The following is a 19,717-nucleotide window of genomic DNA, read 5'->3' as shown; positions in this document are numbered from 1 at the left end:
GCCTCGCTTCTGGTGATTATGGTTTAATTATGTGTGCGCAGTGTAATAACTTTTAGTGCAAGGTAACAAAAAAAATCCTGTGATTTTTCGGGTCATGGCAGGGTGGAGGGTGATAAACAGTAAGTATGAAGCCGATCCAGCAATGGATGCAGTTGTTTTACTAGAGATTTTAGGCACTATTACAGGTATCTGAGCACCCTTTGAGAAAAAAAAGAGGAAAATGAACAAAAAAAAGAGGAACATTTTTATCGGCACTAAGTGATGCCAAAAGTAGTGAGACAAAAATGAATATTATCAACAACAGTATCAATATTAGTAACAATTTCAACATAGCAGTGATTAAAAATCCCTCATTGATATTATCATTACAAACATTAATAACATTTTTTAAAAAAGAACAATAGTGTCACAGTGGCTTACACTTGCATCGCATCTCATAAACTTAACACATTGTGTCCAATATTTTCCACAATGATATAATAAGTCATATTTTGGTTTATTTAATAATTAAAACAAATGTAAATAATGGATCCCATATTCCAATATATGACTCATTATTATCTAAACTAAATGCAGTTTTTTCTACTGATATCATCTCCATAGCTTGTGTGTACCAGTCAGTATGAGTTGGACTATCAACATCTATCCATTTTTTTTTAATATTACCCTTTTTGTTATTATGCATATTGAAAGAAATGCATTTTTACTCTTTGATGACACGTTACTAAATTGATGCAGATCTCCAAGAATACAAGTTTGCAGTGTCATTGGGATATTTATATAAAGGACTGTGATTGCTTCTTTTGTTGTTTTCAACCATAACTCTTTTATTCTCTAACATTCCCACAATAAATGAACAAGAGTTGCCTCGGCTGCCCGACACTTCATACATAACTTGCTATCTACTACACCAATTTTAAACAGCTGAGAAGATGTAAAATACAATCTATTCAATATCTTAAATTGAGTCAGCTTATCTTTAATGCTTCTAAAGGGCTTATTGGCATTTTTCCAAATATCATGGAATGATATTTGGAAAAATGTTTAAGTCCATCATCCATTTCTGAACACATGCATCATTTGCATTTCTAGTGTGGTGTTCATTTATTATTCTATAAAATAGTTTAATTAATTTCTTAAATGTATCTTGATTAAAAAGTGCATCTTCCAGTTCATGGCTATTTAAAGACATACTTTCAGAGGATATGCATTTATTTACAGCGTGTTTTAAAGAGATAAAATAAAATAAATGATTTCTGGGTACATTATATTGATCAACTAAATCATTGAACGGTTTAAAAGAGTTTTTATTAATAATATGATGAGGTTTAGTAATACCTCTGTCTTTCCATGTTGTCCATTTAACCACATTTTTATTAATTATGATATTAGGGTTGTACCAAAGCTGTTGATTTACAGATGTCATTGACTTGATTCCTAGTATTTTCTGACACAGTTTTAGAATGTTAAAGGTGGCTTCTATTGGGCTCTGCCTCAATTCATTAGGTATTTTTTAATATAATATAAACTCCCCACATCAATGTCCAAATTCATTAACATATTTTTTTCTATGTTGATCCAGTCCTTATCTGCAGAAGAATGAAATAAGTGGCTTGCTTGTTCACAACCGAAGGAGATATAATCAGTGTTGGGTTAGTTACTGAAAACCAGTAATGAGTTATAGTTACTAGTTACTTCATTTCAAAAGTAACTCAGTTACTAACTCAGTTACTTACACCAAAAAGTAATGCGTTACTTTGAAAAGTAACTATTTAGTTACTTCTTTTTTTCTTTTCTTTTTTAAAAGCTCCCATTAATGCCCTTTAGCCTTCATGTCAGTACTGTTATTGCACTGGAGAATAATACAATGTGTTGATCAACTTATTGACATGCATTTGCATAACTGAACTCTGCTAAGCAATGTGGTCTACATACAACACACAAACAATGTGGTCTACATACAATACACAAACAATGTGGTCTACATACAACACACAAAGACAAAGACAAAGATATGTTTCAAAGGCCAATTTGTTTCTGGCCAGAAAAAATTGACAAAACTATTTTAAATAGCTGCAACATAATGGCACTTTAACTTTAACTTTAAGTAGATAGGATCTTTGATCCAAGACACAACTTACATTTAACTAAAATGTTATTTTCTTTGTGCTCGACAAAAGAAAAGTATTGAGAATTTCTCCTTGTTAAAAAAATCGACTCTTGGCTTCGCCTTGATGTCTTGTTAGTTGTTATGATAGTAGCGTATGTGTGTGTGTGTGGCCCTTTAAAATATGACAGCATGTGGGTGAGGGACGTCAGTGAGTGGGTGGGCGAGAAAAGTGAGGGAGCGGCAACAGTGAGTGCTTGCAGGTGCTCTCTCTAGCTTGCTGGATGGCTGCAACCAATAAAGTCACAAAGTTGCAACAAACCGCCGGCCTCGTCATTCACCCTCAGCTGTAAAGACCACTTCCGGGTAAAGTGAAGGTTGTTAGTCCCGAAGGAACGTCTCCCCTGCGCTCCTCAACTACGGTATGGGAGTCCCCCCCCCCGCCCCCACCCACACAAAGCACGTACGCCTTTCTTTTCCACCGCAGCGCTGCCACAAAACACACTCAGATCTTCAGTTTCTAGCCGATACTACATAAAAAATAACGTAAAATAACGCAGTAACGCATCATGTAGTAACGGTAACTGAGTTACTGAATATAAAAAATAACGCGTTAGATTACTAGTTACCGCCGAAACTAACGGCGTTACAGTAACGTGTTACAAAGTAACGCTTTAGTCCCAACACTGGATATAATAATGTAAGAAGTTTGGTAATTGTAGTCCTCCTTTATCTTGTGTACAAGACAACCTTAAGTATGAACAACTGGCCTTCTTTCCACACTATATAAAATGTGATATCATTGTATGTATTTTCTTAAACCAACTTTTATTAATTAGGACAGGCATCATTTTCAGTATATAATTAACTGCTGGCAGTATACTCAATTTTACTATGTTCACCCGATCCCAAAGTGATATTTGGAGACGTGACCAGCGTTCCATTTTGGATTCTATCTTATTTTTTAAATGTTTAAGATTTAGATCTCTGCTTGTATAAAGGTTTGGTGTAATGTGTAGTCCTAGATATATGATTTCTGCCTCTTTCCATTTAATTTTGGAGTTCTGAACTTGTGATTTCTTGCAGTGTTTATTAAGTGGTAATATTTCACATTTGTCCCAATTGACTTTATACCCTGATAAACAGCCATATTCAGTGATGACATTATTGATATAGTGAAGAGAGGAGTTAACATGTGACAGGTAGAGAATTATGTCGTCACAATACATCGATAGCTTATTATACTGAAAGCCAATTTTTATACCATGAATATTATTTTCACTTCTTATTTTTGCAGCTAAGGGTTCAATATCCAAATTAAATAATCCAGATGCAGGACATCCCTGTTTTACTCCTCTTTTTAACGAAAAAGGTTCTAAAATATGATTATTGGTTTTGACTGATGCCATGGGCCTTGTATAAAGCATCTTAATGCATTGTATAAAATTATCTCCAAATCCAAATTTACGTAATGTGCAAAACATAAATGACCAGTTTATTCGGTCGAATGCCTTCTCTGCATCAACAGTATATACTGCTGTGGGATAAGGGAGACTTCTGGCATAGTAAATAACAAACAATTTCCTTGTATTGTCTGAAGATTGTCGACCTTCCATGAAGCCAGTTTGGTCAGGAAAATTAATTCATATATGAATTAATTTTCCTATTACATTTGATAATCATGTGGCTAAGATTTTTGCCAAGATTCAAAAGGATTCTCTATTCATTCAATACATAGGATTTCAGCAGGATCTACCCCAGTCTGCTGTCATGCAAGCAGAGTAGTAGATTTTTGTAAAAAGCTTTTATAATTGTAAAGGACAATGTTTTATCAACTGATTGCAATAATGTAAATTTGTTTTAACTATTAAATGAACAAAAAATATGACTTATTTTATCTTTGTGAAAATATTGGACACAGTGTGTTGTCAAGCTTATGAGATGCGATGCAAGTGTAAGCCACTGTGACACTATTATTTTATTTTTATTTTTTATAAATGTCTAATGATAATGTCAATGAGGGATTTTTAATCACTGCTATGTTGAAATTGTAACTAATATTGTTTCTGTTGTTGATAATATTCATTTTTGTTTCACTACTTTTGGTTTGTTCTGTGTCGTGTTTGTGTCTCCTCTCAATTGCTCTGTTTATTGCAGTTCTGAGTGTTGCTGGGTCGGGTTTGGTTTTGGAATTGGATTGCATTGTTATGGTATTGCTGTGTATTGTTTTATTGGATTGATTAATTTAAAAAATAAATAAATAAATAAATTTAATAAATTTAGATTTGCGTTCCTAATCGTTCGGATTCTTCATTCATCACTCTGAGCAACGTTTGCAAGTTTTACAGTATAACAAACAATACTTACTTACTAAACCGTCCCATGTGTGATGTCTGTAGGAGTGCTTTCATGCATATTTTTACATGCTGTCATAATGTACTGACTCTGGCGTCATTAGCATTAGCTAATATGCTAACACGTTTATGAGTTTATTAACCTGCAACAGCATTCTTTTTGTATTGTTTCAGTTTCACAAATTACTCAGTAAATTCACCAAAACGTCACAGTGGAGGTATTGAGTCTGTTTAGCTGATTAGAGGGCAAGCTTCCGCATCTAGTGGGTCCTTGACGATGACTTCTGTTTTGTTTGATCAGACGTTTTACTGCCGTGTTACAGACACTGTTTGGAAACAATTAAGGTATGTAAATAAACATTTACAGAATCTTTCTGTGTAAATAATTAATTCACAATGTATATATCTGCGGTTAAATATGGGAAACTGTTTTTTTCTTCTTCTAAAATTTAGTGGGCGCGGCTTATATAGTATATATTTCTACAGCCTGAATAATCGTTGAGTAAAACTTATTCTGAACCATGTCCGTCATACTTGCACACCATCTTTTACCTCTCCATTCTCCAGGGGTTGGATCTTGGAATAGAAGGATGTGCAGATCACTTCGTCATCCCTCGTGTACGATGGAGGTCCTCTGTTTGGGTTGATGTTGAAGCGGGTTAGGCACTCCGTGTCTGTCATGGCGTAGTACTGCCAGGGTTCAAAGGTCGTCCCGTCTATTGAACGCTCCAAGATCCAGTTACCTGCACACGTAAATATTTTTTCTTGTAAAGGAGTGTAAATAAGTTGGAAATTAGGAATGGAAAATGTCCCAAAGTTTAAAAATACATGTGATTGCCATCATTGTGGGGTAACGTGTTTCTGGAGAAAATGGTGCAAATAAGTAAAAAACAATAGTAGTGTAGTTGGGCTGTGAATCTTTGGGCAACACACGATTCGAATCGATGATAATCTTAAAGGTGACGATACGATTCAGAATCGATTCTCAATTCAAAATCAATACTTTTTTAAATAACATTGGGTGCCAGTTCTATGATTAACTACATTCCTCCATACAAATAAACAGTTCAGTTTAGTTTATTTCGAACATGCATACAATACAATTACAATGTAATGCATCACATATTTCCAGTTGTTTCATTACAGCATGTCCGAAAAGGAGTAGGAAAAAGCAGAGCGTAATTAATGCTACCCCATTCCATATCATAGCAGTTTTATCCCATTTCTTTGCTCTCTGTTCATAACAGAACAGTGAATAAATAAATAAACCATAAGTAAACAAATATTAAATATGTAAATAATCTTGTAGTTTGCACAGTCTCTTAAACTGAATCATATTAGTTCTTTGTTTAATTTATTTGCTAAATCCATTCCATAATTTTATTCCACAACTGATATGCTAAAGGATTTAAGTGTTGTGCGTGCATACAAATGCAGCTCTGATACATTTCTATATTACTTAAAAGAAAACTGGTTTTGTTTGATAACATTGTACCGAAACATTTACTAAAGTGGCTGGAAAGGACAGATTTTGGTAAAAACAAATAAAATAATTGAGTAAATAAAATAAAAATGTATTTTTTTTTTTTTTTTACTCAATTAAGAATCGTTACAAATAAGTATCGCGATTAATTCGGAAATCAATTATTTTTGACACCCCTATAATGTAGTGTCCTGACTGGTCCACCAATTGAGGTGCTTATACAGCTATGTTGCCATGGGATTGTTAAAAAGACTAATACCCTTTTTTCAAGCCAGTGTTGCCTTAAATTGATTCCCGAATGTGTGACTTCAAGATCTCACATATGGTTACAAATTGTTGCTTTAACTCAGTTCTTCTCAAATAGTGGGGCTTAAAACCTCACTTTAAAAGATGTGCACAACAAAACTTGTTCATTGTAGCCATTATTCCTGAAGACTTCATTTTGATTTAAAAATATAAAAATAAAAATCAGCACAAATTTTACTCATTTTTGTTTTGTAGGTTAAAGTGTTTTATATATTGTGCTCGTGAGTTAATGTTTCTGATTAATTTGAATGTATTACTGTTTATTGCATTTATTTAATTTTTCAGTGTCAAATGATTCGAGTCGGTCAAAAATGTTCATAGTTTAAATAAGGATATTTATTTTTAATTTCAGGCAAATTGATACACTTCAAAAGAGACATCTCTCAGGTCTTGCTCTACTGGTAGCCCAGCAAACAGCATTTGTCAACTTGCAACGTTTCTCACTAATAATGTATGTAGTTTTATGTAAAGCTGCAGGATTGACTAAAATGACTGTGACTCTCATACATTGCACAGAATCTAATACTGTACATGTGGTCCATGTGTCATGTCATAATCAAAGCTCTAAGGGGAACATGCGAAGCGTGCAAGGCTGTTTAAATAGTAATGATGTAGCAGGACGCTTACCCGGGCGAGGCGAGTTGGCGGCCTTAATGATCACATAGGCTATCTGGAAAACCTGCCAAAATAAAGAAGATAAATGAGTGAAAATGACACTGAAAAAGAAACATTTTGTGTTTAAATATGTATGGTGATTACTATATCGCACTTAGAGGAAAACTGCACTTATTTTCAATTTTCCCCAACATTCACAATCCCTATGTGAGATAATAACATCGTTTTTCTCTTAGTTGTGTGTTTTAAAGTGTGAAAAACTGCTAGAAAGTGGCATCCAACAATGCAGGTAATGGGGAGCCATCCATTCCGCCTATAAAGCTCTCTAAATAAAACATCAATGCTTTATTTACATGCCATGACCTGCATATTAACCAAGCAATAGCGACATTGTTGTTGTAAGAACTAACACAGAGGAACTACTTTTAGCTAAATCTGCTTTGCATAGCTCATCCTTTGTATATTCAGGCTCAAAAAGAGAAGGTTTTGGATCATAACTATTCCCAAAGTAGTTGTTTTCGCCATCACTCACAAAGTCTGCCATGATTAGTTGTAGCAAACACAGAACACGCTTTATCAAATCCAATTGTATTTATATTGTTCTTAATCACAACTTTACTACAACATTCCCTGATATAAACCCGCATCGCTTTGTGTGTTGTTGTTGACGGATGTAGCGTTCTTTGCTATGGTCTCTGTGAAATCAATGCGCCCAGGAAAAAACTTCTGGTAACGCTTAAAATGACCAAAACACTATAAATGTTACGTTATCATGAATGTGACAGTTACTACATTACATGCAAACATTTTCGTTTTGGGTTTTTGGTTGTTCACAATATCTCTCTGCATGGGTACATTAAGTGTAATATGCAATTTTTAGTACTTGTTTTATTTCATTTAAATTAAAAAAAACAACAACCTTACATTCCCTTGTGTGTTTCTATCCTTACAAGCTGCTGGAAATGTACATTTCTCTTTGGAGATGAATAAAGGATCTATTGGGGCTGCAAATGTTTGGACACCAGACGATTCGATTCAGAATCGATTAAAAATCAACATTTTTATTTCGGGTGCCAGTTCTATGATTAACTACATTCTTCCATAACATCGATAATGGCTCTGATAAATGTATATATTACTTAAAAGAACACAGTTTTTAAAATAAAATTCTACCCAAACATTTAATAAAGTCAAATACAAATAAGGCAAAAAGAGAAGTATCCAACACTTCTCTTTTCTAAATTAAATATGCACAGTAGATATGGGCATCTACATATGATTTGCCTGAGTGGTTGGACAGGACAGATTAAAAAAAAATTAAAATAAAAATAAAATATATATATATACATACATAAATGCATACTGTATATATATTTATATATATATATACACACACACACACACCGGTATATATATATACACACATACAAATGTATACATATATATACACACACATATAGACATACATATAAACTGTACATACATACATACACACACAGATATACACACAAAAACACATATGTATAATTTATTTTTAAAATCAATTTTAGATTTTTTTTTAAATGATTAAGAATCGATACAAGTTCGAATCGTGATTCATTTAAAAATCCATTTTTTTCAACACCTCTAGTATCCATCTACTTGCAGATATATAAAACGTTTTTGGATGTTTTTTAGAGGGCTTTAAAAGCATAAAAAAAAGGTAAATCCCTTTTATTTGTACTGTTAACAGCCTCTTGCAAGCAGTTTTTCCCTATTTAGGACGTACAGAAAACAGAAAGGCGTGTGTTCTGTGCTCATATAGGGATTGTGAATCACAGGCAAAATTCCCAAAAATTGTATAACATATATCGTCAGATGGCCATTAGTGGTGGGTCAGTTGCAGATAGAAGAGAGATGTGTTAAAAATTGAAGGGTTGGTATAAAATAATAGGGTCAGCTTTAAAGGAATGCTTTGCTTGGATGAAATTAAAGTGGAAGGTTCGAGGTTTGATCTTTCCTATTCAACCCTAAGCTAAATACACAAGTCCAATTGTCCAGTTGAATGACGCAACAAGTGTTGAAAGTTAAAAAAAAAAGACTATATAAATCAAAATACCTTTGATTGTTTTCAGTAATTTCATGTTTTCAAAAGCATAAGTAGTCTCGTACGCACACTACTGTAAACAATTCTCTCCCCGTATGATGTGGTAAGCAGTGTCACATTGCAGCCATCACAACAGCTACTGTGTGTGGTGAGTACCTTTCAGAGGAACCTGATAGCCCTCTTTACAAAGAACACTTTTACCTGTATTCACAACAAAGGCAGGGTATCAGGTGTATGAATAAGCTTTTATGTACAGGCTAAGTTTCAAAAAAATGATTCTCTAAGATTAACCAACAACTCTCTGTACCTTACATCATACAAACCCCGTTGTGTTAAAGGTAAATATAAACGGAATACAATGATTTGCAAATCCTTTTCAACCCATATTCAATTGAATGTACTACAAAGACAACATATTTGATGTTCAAACTCATAAACTTTTTTTTTTTTTGGCAAATAATAATTAACTTAGAATTTCATGGCTGCAACACGTGCCAAAGTAGTTGGGAAAGGGCATGTTCACCACTGTGTTACATGGCCTTTCCTTTTAACAACACTCAGTAAACGTTTGGGAACTGAGGAGACACATTTTTTAAGCTTCTCAGGTGGAATTCTTTCCCATTCTTGCTTGATGTACAGCTTAAGTTGTTCAACAGTCCGGGGGTCTCCGTTGTGGTATTTTAGGCTTCATAATGCGCCACACATTTTCAATGGGAGACGGTCTGGACTACAGGCAGGCCAGTCTAGTACCCGCACTCTTTTACTATGAAGCCACGTTGATGTAACACGTGGCTTGGCATTGTCTTGCTGAAATAAGCAGGGGCGTCCATGGTAACGTTGCTTGGATGGCAACATATGTTGCTCCAAAACCTGTATGTACCTTTCAGCATTAATGGCGCCTTCACAGATGTGTAAGTTACCCATGTCTTGGGCACTAATACACCCCCATACCATCACAGATGCTGGCTTTTACACCTTGCGCCTATAACAATCCGGATGGTTCTTTTCCTCTTTGGTCCGGAGGACACGACGTCCACAGTTTCTAAAAACAATTTCAAATGTGGACTCGTCAGACCACAGAGCACTTTTCCACTTTGTATCAGTCCATCTTAGATGAGCTCAGGCGTTTCTGGGTGTTGTTGATAAACGGTTTTCGCCTTGCATAGTAGAGTTTTAACTTGCACTTACAGATGTAGCGACCAACTGTAGTTACTGACAGTAGGTTTCTAAAGTGTTCCTGAGCCCACGTGGTGATATCCTTTACACACTGATGTCGCTTGTTGATGCAGTACAGCCTGAGGGATCGAAGGTCATGGGCTTAGCTGCTTACGTGCAGTGATTTCTCCAGATTCTCTGAACCCTTTGATGATATTACGGACCGTAGATGGTGAAATCCTTAAATTCCTTGCAATAGCTGGTTGAGAAGGGCTTTTCTTAAAGTGTTCAACAATTTGCTCACGCATTTGTTGACAAAGTGGTGACCCTCGCCCCATCCTTGTTTGTGAATGACTGAGCATTTCATGGAATCTACTTTTATACCCAATCATGGCACCCACCTGTTCCCAATTTGCCTGTTCACCTGTGGGATGTTCCAAATAAGTGTTTGATGAGCATTCCTCAACTTTATCAGTATTTATTGCCACCTTTTCCGACTCCTTTGTCACGTGTTGCTGTCATCAAATTCTAAAGTTAATGATTTGCAAAAAAAAAAAGTTTATCAGTTTGAACATCAAATATGTTGTCTTTGTAGCATATTCAACTGAATATGGGTTGAAAATGATTTGCAAATCATTGTATTCCGTTTATATTTTTACATCTAACAAATCTTCCCAACTCATATGGAAACGGGGTTTGTACATGTACATCAACTATGTGTGTATGCCAATTTGTGCTTATTTTAGTTATAGTTTGAGGTATGATCATATCTGTCAGTTACGTTACAAGGCTGAACTTCTGTGTGTCTGTATGCTCGCGACCCCGCCTCCACCCACAGAGAAAAAGACAGTGGCTGACTGACAAGACGGTTTACTCGGTTTATTTATTTTGCTGTAAAACTATTTTGCCCAAGTGCTGAGACCTACGCCAAGAGTGAACCCTCTTACAGTCTTTTTGAAAGTGACAGAAAAAGAAAACCAAGTAACCAAGTATCCTTCGATTCTTGTTTGTTTGCAAGTAAAAAAAAGTTACTGGTGGATTTTTATAAACTTTCAGAAAAAGCAAAAAATGTGATAAGTAACAAGCGATTAGACTTTGAGCCTTATCGGGATTATTTATGTTACCTTATATCAGTTCTTCTCAAATAGAGGTGCTGGCACGGGGAACATGCTGTTTCAGTATCATGCTTCAAAAAGCTGTGTACTACAAAATGTGCTCATAGACAACAATCCCGACTTCCTCATTTTGATTATAAAAAATCAGCACAAAGTGTTTCATTAATTTTTGTTTTATAGGTTAAAGTGTTGTATAGTATGCTCCTTAATGTTGCTGATCATTTGAATGTATTACTATTTATTGACATAATTTAAATACATTTTTTCAGTAACAAATGGTTCAAATCGGTCCAAACTGTTTTGTAGTGTAAATAATTTTTTTATTTTTTTTTTCAGACTAATTGATGCACTTAAAAAAATTTATGTTACATACTAAAAACTGTTAAAGTTATGCTTTGTTGTAAATGGATCTATATTTATTTTGTCTTTTTTGTTTTCTAAAATGTTAATAAGGATACAATATACTGCAGAGGTGTACGTATAACAATTTTATAGATACATTATACTATTTAGCGGCGGAGAGTGTCTTCCTCGAAGGGAGTGCGTAACAGAAATAATTGAGAAGCACTGACTTGCATTTACGTTACAAGCCTGTACTTCTCTCAATCAACAAGAGGTTTCACTCAGTTTCTTTTATTTCGCTATGATACCTAAAAACATTGTGGGCGGATTTAAACAAAACTTTCAGGAAATGTACAAACTGGGATAGGAAAAAAGTGGATACATCTGGGGACTGATTGTGTGCACATGAGCATTCCCGCCTCCATCCACGGACACAAAGACCGTGGATGATTGACAAGAGGCTTCATTCGGTTACTTTTGTTCCGCTATATATAGCTCAAACAGTTAAGGCAAGTGATTTAAAGGTGGAATTTATTGCTCCCATTAGCTAAATTGCTTGTATATGTTAGAAAGAAAAACATTTTTTTCTTCTTGTCTCTCATAATGATTGTGAATAGGCACATTTTTTTTTTAAAGTGCAGTTCTCCTTTAAATACAGAACAACTTTTAAAGACGACTGCCTGAAGAAAGTAAATGATGATATGGGGCTGCAAGTCATGTAATGGCACTGGGGAGATGGCTGTCATTACATCTTCAATAAATGCACAAGTGTACGTTCACGTTGACATTTTGGACATGTTTTTTATTCCATCAATTAAAAGGATGTTTGGGCACGATTACATCATTTTTCAAGAGGATAATGCACCTTATCATGGAGCAAAAAACGTAAAAACCTTTCTTGAAGAAAGACACAAGACAATGTCATGGCCTGCAAATATTTCGGATCTAAATGTGTGGTGGAAATGGAAATGGCGGGTGACAAGACTCCAATCTGCAAAGCTAATATGACAACAGCAATCAGAGAAAGCTGGAGCAAGATTGATGAAGAGTTCTGTTTGTCACTCGTTTCAGAGACTGCAAGGTGGTGCAACAAAGTACTAGTGTGTTCTACAGTTTTTTGTTTATCATGATTCTGTATAATATTTACCACTCTGTTTGATCTAAAAATAACACTATTACAACAACAATTTATTTTCTTTGTGTCTTTCGGTGTTTCTTAAAGGTGAACTGCACTTTTTTGGGAAGTTTGCTTATCATTCACAATTCCTATGTAAGACAATAACAAATGCTATTCTTTTTCTATGCATTCTAAATTGTAAATAAGCGTTAACCAAAGTCCGTCAACAATGGACTCAATGGGAGTTTCTCTATAAAGCTCTCTAAAAAAATAAATTAAAAAAAACCGCCAACAACACTCCGTTTACATCTTGTGACCTGAATATTAGCGATATTGTTATTATAAGCGTTAACGCAGACAATCTATTGTTAGCGGCGCCTTGATCACAGAAAGCTAACTAGCTCATGCTGCTCCGGTTACTGGCTGCTTCACCACTAAAGTGAAAGCTAATTCTGGATTATAAATCATGTCTCTCTACTGGATAGCAGAAGGTTGTGGTCATAAAACCAGAGGTTGATCAACTTTGACATTCAACTTAGACCCAGAAATGGCGAGAAAGACAAAGACATTAGTTTGCAGCAACTTTGTAATTTTTTTATTTTTTTTACCTGTGTTAGTATTATGATTAATTCTTCATATAAAGAGGAACATATGAACACCCATCATTCGGCATGCCAGTGAGAGCAGACATTGCACAGTAAGTGATTGTTTTATTATGTTTATAGTTTGTGTTTCTTGTTTTAGCACTTAGCCATACTGCTACATGATGCTAAGTATTTCACTAAAGCTGCGTCTGTTCAGTCCACAGCTTCTAAAATTTGTAAATCATCCTCCATATATTGACGCTCAAAAATATAAAATTAAGCATTATTTGTACCAAAGTAATTGTCGTCCCTCATTAAGTCTGGAATGAGTTGAGGAAAAAAGTGAACGTTGTGATGCACTTGTGAAATTAATACGCCGCAGTATGCTTAAAATGAACAAAATATGTAAATATTACTTGTGCCTGCTACTCCATTACATGTATACTTACAAGCATGTACCGTACATAAAACGTTAATGGAGGTGTTTGAAAGTTTTTTTTAGAGCGCTTTATAAGCAGAATAGAGCAACTCACTTGTTGTCTCCATTGTTAGCTGACTTTTGCTAACGTTTATTTATGATTTAGAATGCATTAAAAAAGAAAAACATGTGTTCCAAAAATTCCCCCCAAAAAAGTGCAGTTCCCCTTTTAAAGCCACAAAGTTAGCATTTGAAATGACTAATTTTGTGTTATGTCCAATGTTCCCTCTAATTTTTCATGTGTGTGAGCAAACGCACAAACTCCCTGAGCATTCAGTAGAGCACATGTGAGCAACATCAGACGAGCACACTGTGGCCACACCAGCGTCAAACCTGTCCCAAACCTGACATCATAACAATTTAAATGTTTTATTAAAATAATCTTCTGATATACCGTATTTCCTTGAATTGGCGCAGGGAATATAGTATTCGCACGTCTAGAATTACTGCCGGGTCAAACTCGTTTCTCAAAATAATTAACGCATGCTTGGCCTTATCGCCGGTTTATTATTGAAGCTGGATCAAATTCGTTTCGCAAAATATTAATTTTATTATCGCATGTCTATAATTTTCGCCGGGTCAAACTCGTTTCGCAAAATATTTAGCATATGGCTACAACTTCCACCGGGTCAAATTCGTTACGTCACGAGTGACGCATCTGTCCTCATTTTCAAAATGGAGGAAGCTGCTTTCAGTAGTTTACAATCGCACAAAGGAAAAAAGATAAAGAGCTTTTCAGTAGGATTTAAGGTCCAAGCTATTGAATACCGGTACAGTATGCTAAAGAGAACAGTAAGCAGCTATGTTTTATTAATATACCGTAGCTGCGTGTGTGAAATACTGTATAAGTCATTAAATGACTCCCGCCTCCTGGTGGTAGAGGGCGCTGCCGCGCTAGTGATCCTTCTTGCGACTTCCGGTACTGCAGAAGAAGTGAACACACGCAGCAAGAGATTTTTTTTCTTCCTCTGCCTGAACTTTTAACATGGAGGATTACATACCGGTATCTAAAATAAAACAGTTTTCTAAACTGGACTTTCAATCGAAGCAGGAGGTAATAATTAAAGGAATATCTCCATCGAAACAGAGACTTTTAAAACTGAAGAAAGAAAATAAGGAAGACTTCTATAAACAAGTTATCGATGCTTTTGGTCAGAAGGAGCTGCAAATGGACTCCATTTATAAGTACAGGTAAGACCATAATAACGTTTTTTTTAATTAAATGTGCTTTTCATGATGGTATGCTTACATCACACTCAAAGCGCACGCCTAAATTTTATGGATTCCCTTTGGTAAACGCCGGAGTGAGAAGAGGTTTTAAAATAATTACCGCATGCACGGCCATCCCGCCGGTTTCCGGTAAACGCAGGTGTGACAGGAGGTTTTAAATTAATTAACGCCCCTGCGGCTATTCAAGGAAATACGGTAAGTGATTTTGCCCCCTTACAATGACAATAACAAAAAAACATGTTTTTCATGACCTATGTGCTAGTATTGTATGTCTGGCTGCCTTTAAAAGAAATGTTACCCCTTTCAGAGATTACATTTAGTTCTTATAACTTTCTGTCTGTAAAATACATCTTTTTATTAGCATTTATGAAATTTAGTGACAATATTTCATGAATAATATCCCTAGATTAACATTCTTAATAAATGGCAGTAAAATAAGCACACATCTGATTGTGGAGTCAGTATTACAACCTGGCATTTACACATTGTGTGGCGTTGGGGTTGTCCGACTTTTTTTGTGGCCATAAACGCAACACTGGCTAAGTGCCATCAGTGCGTGTGTTGGTGCAGGTGAGACAGAGCGAGCGGCTTCTGTTGAAACGACGGATGACAACGTTGGTTTAAAGGCCTACTGAAATGAATTTTTTTTATTTAAACGGGGATAGCAGATCTATTCTATGTGTCATACTTGATCATTTCGCGATATTGCCATATTTTTGCTGAAAGGATTTAGTATAGAACAACGACGATAAAGATTGAAACTTTTGGTATCTGATAAAAAAAGGCTTGCACCTACCGGAAGTAGCGTGACGTAGTCAGTTGAACATATACGCAAAGTTCCCTATTGTTTACAATGATGGCCGCATGAAGTGAGAGAGATTCGGACCGAGAAAGCGACAATTTCCCCATTAATTTGAGCGAGGATGAAAGATTTGTGGATGAGTAAAGTGCAAGTGAAGGACTAGTGGGGAGTTGAAGCTATTCAGATAGGGAAGATGCTGTGAGAGCCGGGGGTGACCTGATATTCAGCTGGGAATGACTACAACAGTAAATAAACACAAGACATATATATACTCTATTAGCCACAACACAACCAGGCTTATATTTAATATGCCACAAATTAATCCTGCATAAAAACACCTGCGTGTTTGTTACGCTAGCTCCTAGCTCCTCTGCTAGCTCCTAGCTCCATAGAACACGCCAATACAATTCAAACACCTGATCAACACACACAATCACTCAGCCCAAAAGACCGTTCACCTAACCCAAGGTTCATAAAGCTTATATATTTTTAAAAAGTTACGTACATACGCAAAAAAAAGTTGCGCACATACGGTCAAGCGATCAAATGTTTAGAAGCCAAAGCTGCATACTCACAGTAGCACGTCTGCGTCTTTGTCATCCAAATCAAAGTAATCCTGGTAAGAGTGTGTTGTCCCAGTTCTCTACAGGCGTCTGTGTATCGAAGTCAAAAGTCCTCCTGGTTAGAGTCTCTGTTATCCGAGTTCTTCCATCTTGACTGCATCTTCCGGGAATGTAAACAAAGAAGCGCCGGCTGTGTACTGTTGTTGCTGACTACGTTCGAAAAATACGTCCATTTCGCACCGACAACTTTCTTCTTTGCTTGCTCAGCTTCCTTCTCCATAATGCAATGAACATGATTGCAACAGATTCACGAACACAGATGTCCAGAATACTGTGGAATTATAAAATGAAAACAGAGCTTTTTCGTATTGGCTTCAATGTGGAAGGCATACCCGTGTTCGCCGGTCTACGTCACGCGCATACGTCATCCTCAGAGGCGTTTCGAACCGGAAGTTTAGCGGCAAATTTAAAATGTCACTTTATAAGTTAACCCGGCCGTATTGGCATGTGTTATAATGTTAAGATTTCATCATTGATATATAAACTATCAGACTGCGTGGTCGGTAGTAGTGGGTTTCAGTAGTCCTTTAAGCCTGGTTTGTATGGCAGAAAATTACCAGTTTTTATAGATACACGTTTTTTTACTCATGTTTTTGGTGTGGTTACAAACAGTTTTGCAAATTGTAATGTGTTTATTTTGTTTAAAGTTCAGATGGGATTTTTGATTTCCTGCGTGGCATTAATTTGCAGTGCGCTGAGGACGTGTGAGCGGTGCGCAATTGCGCAGGCGCGCACCTTAGAAGGAACGTTGGTTATGTCTGTTATCCGCTTTTTCCAAGTCTGGTGATTCCATAATTTTTGCCAGGGGTTCGTACATGAGAATAACATAACTTCCAGGGAGTGAAAAATATTGGACATATTCCCTCTTTTGCTGTTCGAAACACATAAGACATCTGGATGGCTTTTATGACAAACAAGAACAGGGAAAAAAAGGTTCCCAGATGAAATCATCTGTTGTTTTGTCCACTGATGCTATCCAGGGAATATAATAGTCACCGCTGGCAACAAGGAAATTGTTCATGGCTCGAAATGACAAGGGCTCCATTGTCATGTAGTTGTCAAATATTTTATAATAGTCCTTATATGTGCATTATGGAAGCAAAACATACACGTTTGCCAGATTATTTAAGCATTTGAGCCAAATGAGCACTTAAAGGGATTGTTTTGTAGCTCCATCCGACCATTTAAGGTTTGAGTCCAGGGTATCTGGGTAGTCTGCCATTAATCAGACTCCGAGGAATTCATGTTGTCTCTGTGAGGTTTGGCGGAACAGCTGTTTAAATACCAGTGATGGACACACGCTGCAATTCCTTTGGCTTGATAAATTGGAAAAAAAAGAGAGACGTTGAACTAAAAAAACGAAGAGAGCGTTCCAGGACTTGAGATATATAAAAAAAAAAAAGATGACAGAAGCAGACAGGTGCGTATGCCACTCGACAGAGCTGTTGTGCAGGAGCTTTAAAAACTGTCACTTCAAGTGGAAATGTGTTAACATCTCACTGGACTAATAAAGAGGCTTTTGGCCCACTTCTAATCGTGTGACTCATCCAAGTTCTCTTCCTGCCAAACTTAGCACAGGCGAGGAAGCACAGCAGAGAATCAGTGGAGTTTGCACACACTAAAACAACGTGAATGCTGCGATAGCGTGGATGACAGTGTGCATGAAAAATGAAGTAAAATGCTGTTTTTATTATTAGGAGAGACCGCGAGAGATAGAAGCCTCCGGATGAAAACGGATTAAAGAGGGAAATGTTCTTTCTGAGTGTGAGTGTGTGTGTGCGTGTGTGTAGGCATAGAGAAAGACAAAACATTTGAAATCCAATCTCCTTAAGTCCGTCTTTCGGGCTGCCAAAAGACACTAAAGGCATATAAAAATGTATATGTGCCAACTCAGATGGCTGGGGTGCAATTTGGCCCTGAGCTTTTAAATAGACTTTATTCGATTGCACACATTCTTTGCTGTCTAACGCTGGAGGATACCTGACTGAACAAAACGTTTTCATTAAATTGTGTTCATTTGAAGTTAATAAGACAGTTTTCTTGTGCAAAATCTCTTCATGCAGTCGATCAAGTAATTATTTGGACTTTTTGTATGTAATCAGCAGAGCAGCACAAAAAAAAATATGCACATCTGAATCGCGATTCTTATTTATCCTGATTCTAAATTTTAATTTTTCAAAAATGTATTAAAAATAGTTCAATAAAAATGTTATAAAAAATGTTTTTTTCTTTTATATATATATATTTTTCAATATGTTTTTAGACCACCTCCATCCATGCAAGGACCTTTTCTAACCCGTAACCTGTTTAGAAAACATTTCATTAGAAGTACCGTACCATTTTTCATTATCATGATTATCATTTTCATTATTCTGATTAAAATATATATAATTACTGTAGTACCACCCATATTGTGATACTATACGTGGTATCAATATTGTCGATTTGTATCAATCCGCTCACCTGTTTACATCGATGAACCCAATTTATAAAAAACTCAATACAACAAAATGACGAAAAAAAAAGCATTAACTTATTTCCTGAGTTTGTAAGCAATGAAAAGATGGGGAAAAAAGTATTTTACGATATTAAAAATATACATCTAATTACTGTAGTGATGACCATACAGTATAATGATACTATACTATCATTACTGTCAATTGTTATCATTCCGCCCACCCATCGGTTAAATGGCCTATTGCATCCTCTTACTGTAGGAAGGGGGTTAATATAGCCCCGTTCGTCACGGTTTACCCGACACAGGAAACATGATGTACTGGGAGGAGGGTGCACTATAAACTTTGCCTGCTAGATGGCAGTAGAGTGTTAAATATTTCATAATGTGTTTTGTGGTAGTAATGTAAAGGTAAAGTGTGTAGTGCAGCATGTTGAGGCATTCCTCATCCTCCAGTGATAAAGCTACTTGCAAGAAACAGGTTTATTTTCCGCCATGGAGGCAAGGATTAGTGATTTCGAAGCAGTTTTGCATTAGACTTTGTCATCAACATGCATTATCACAATATCACGACTGTATTAAAAGCTGTATAATTGGCCAAATGTATATAGTATATCATCTATATGGCACAAGATTAGGGGTAATCCCTGATCATCAAAGCCCAAGTACCTAACAATGTACAGTACAATAAAATACTAAGTGAGAGTTTTGTGGTATACAATATTTTATAACGATTGCAAATACTGATGTTTGGGTTTTTTTCTCCCAGAAAGTACCTGTAACTTTAAAAGCATTAGCTGGTTGAATCATACAAGGTCAAATTACAGTTATTAATGTTCAAGCTGACATATAGGTCTAAGTACAA

At 35.9% G+C, this 19,717-nt stretch overlaps 1 protein-coding gene across 2 annotated transcripts in view; it reads right to left on the bottom strand.

The window, feature by feature from the left end:
- lama2 (laminin, alpha 2) overlaps positions 1-19,717 on the bottom strand; it is a 558,082-nt gene that overhangs the window by 376,902 nt on the left and 161,463 nt on the right. For both annotated transcript variants that reach the window (XM_062033747.1, XM_062033746.1), the window contains 2 exons: positions 6,878-6,929; positions 5,014-5,204 (listed from right to left, as the gene is read on the bottom strand). In XM_062033747.1, coding sequence (XP_061889731.1) covers positions 5,014-5,204; positions 6,878-6,929 — 243 coding nt within the window. The remainder of the gene's footprint in view (positions 1-5,013; positions 5,205-6,877; positions 6,930-19,717) is intronic.

The sequence above is a fragment of the Entelurus aequoreus genome, linkage group LG23, assembly GCF_033978785.1.
Source record: "Entelurus aequoreus isolate RoL-2023_Sb linkage group LG23, RoL_Eaeq_v1.1, whole genome shotgun sequence".
Classification (NCBI taxonomy): Eukaryota; Metazoa; Chordata; class Actinopteri; order Syngnathiformes; family Syngnathidae; genus Entelurus; species Entelurus aequoreus.
This window is presented reverse-complemented; position numbering and strand designations above follow the sequence as displayed.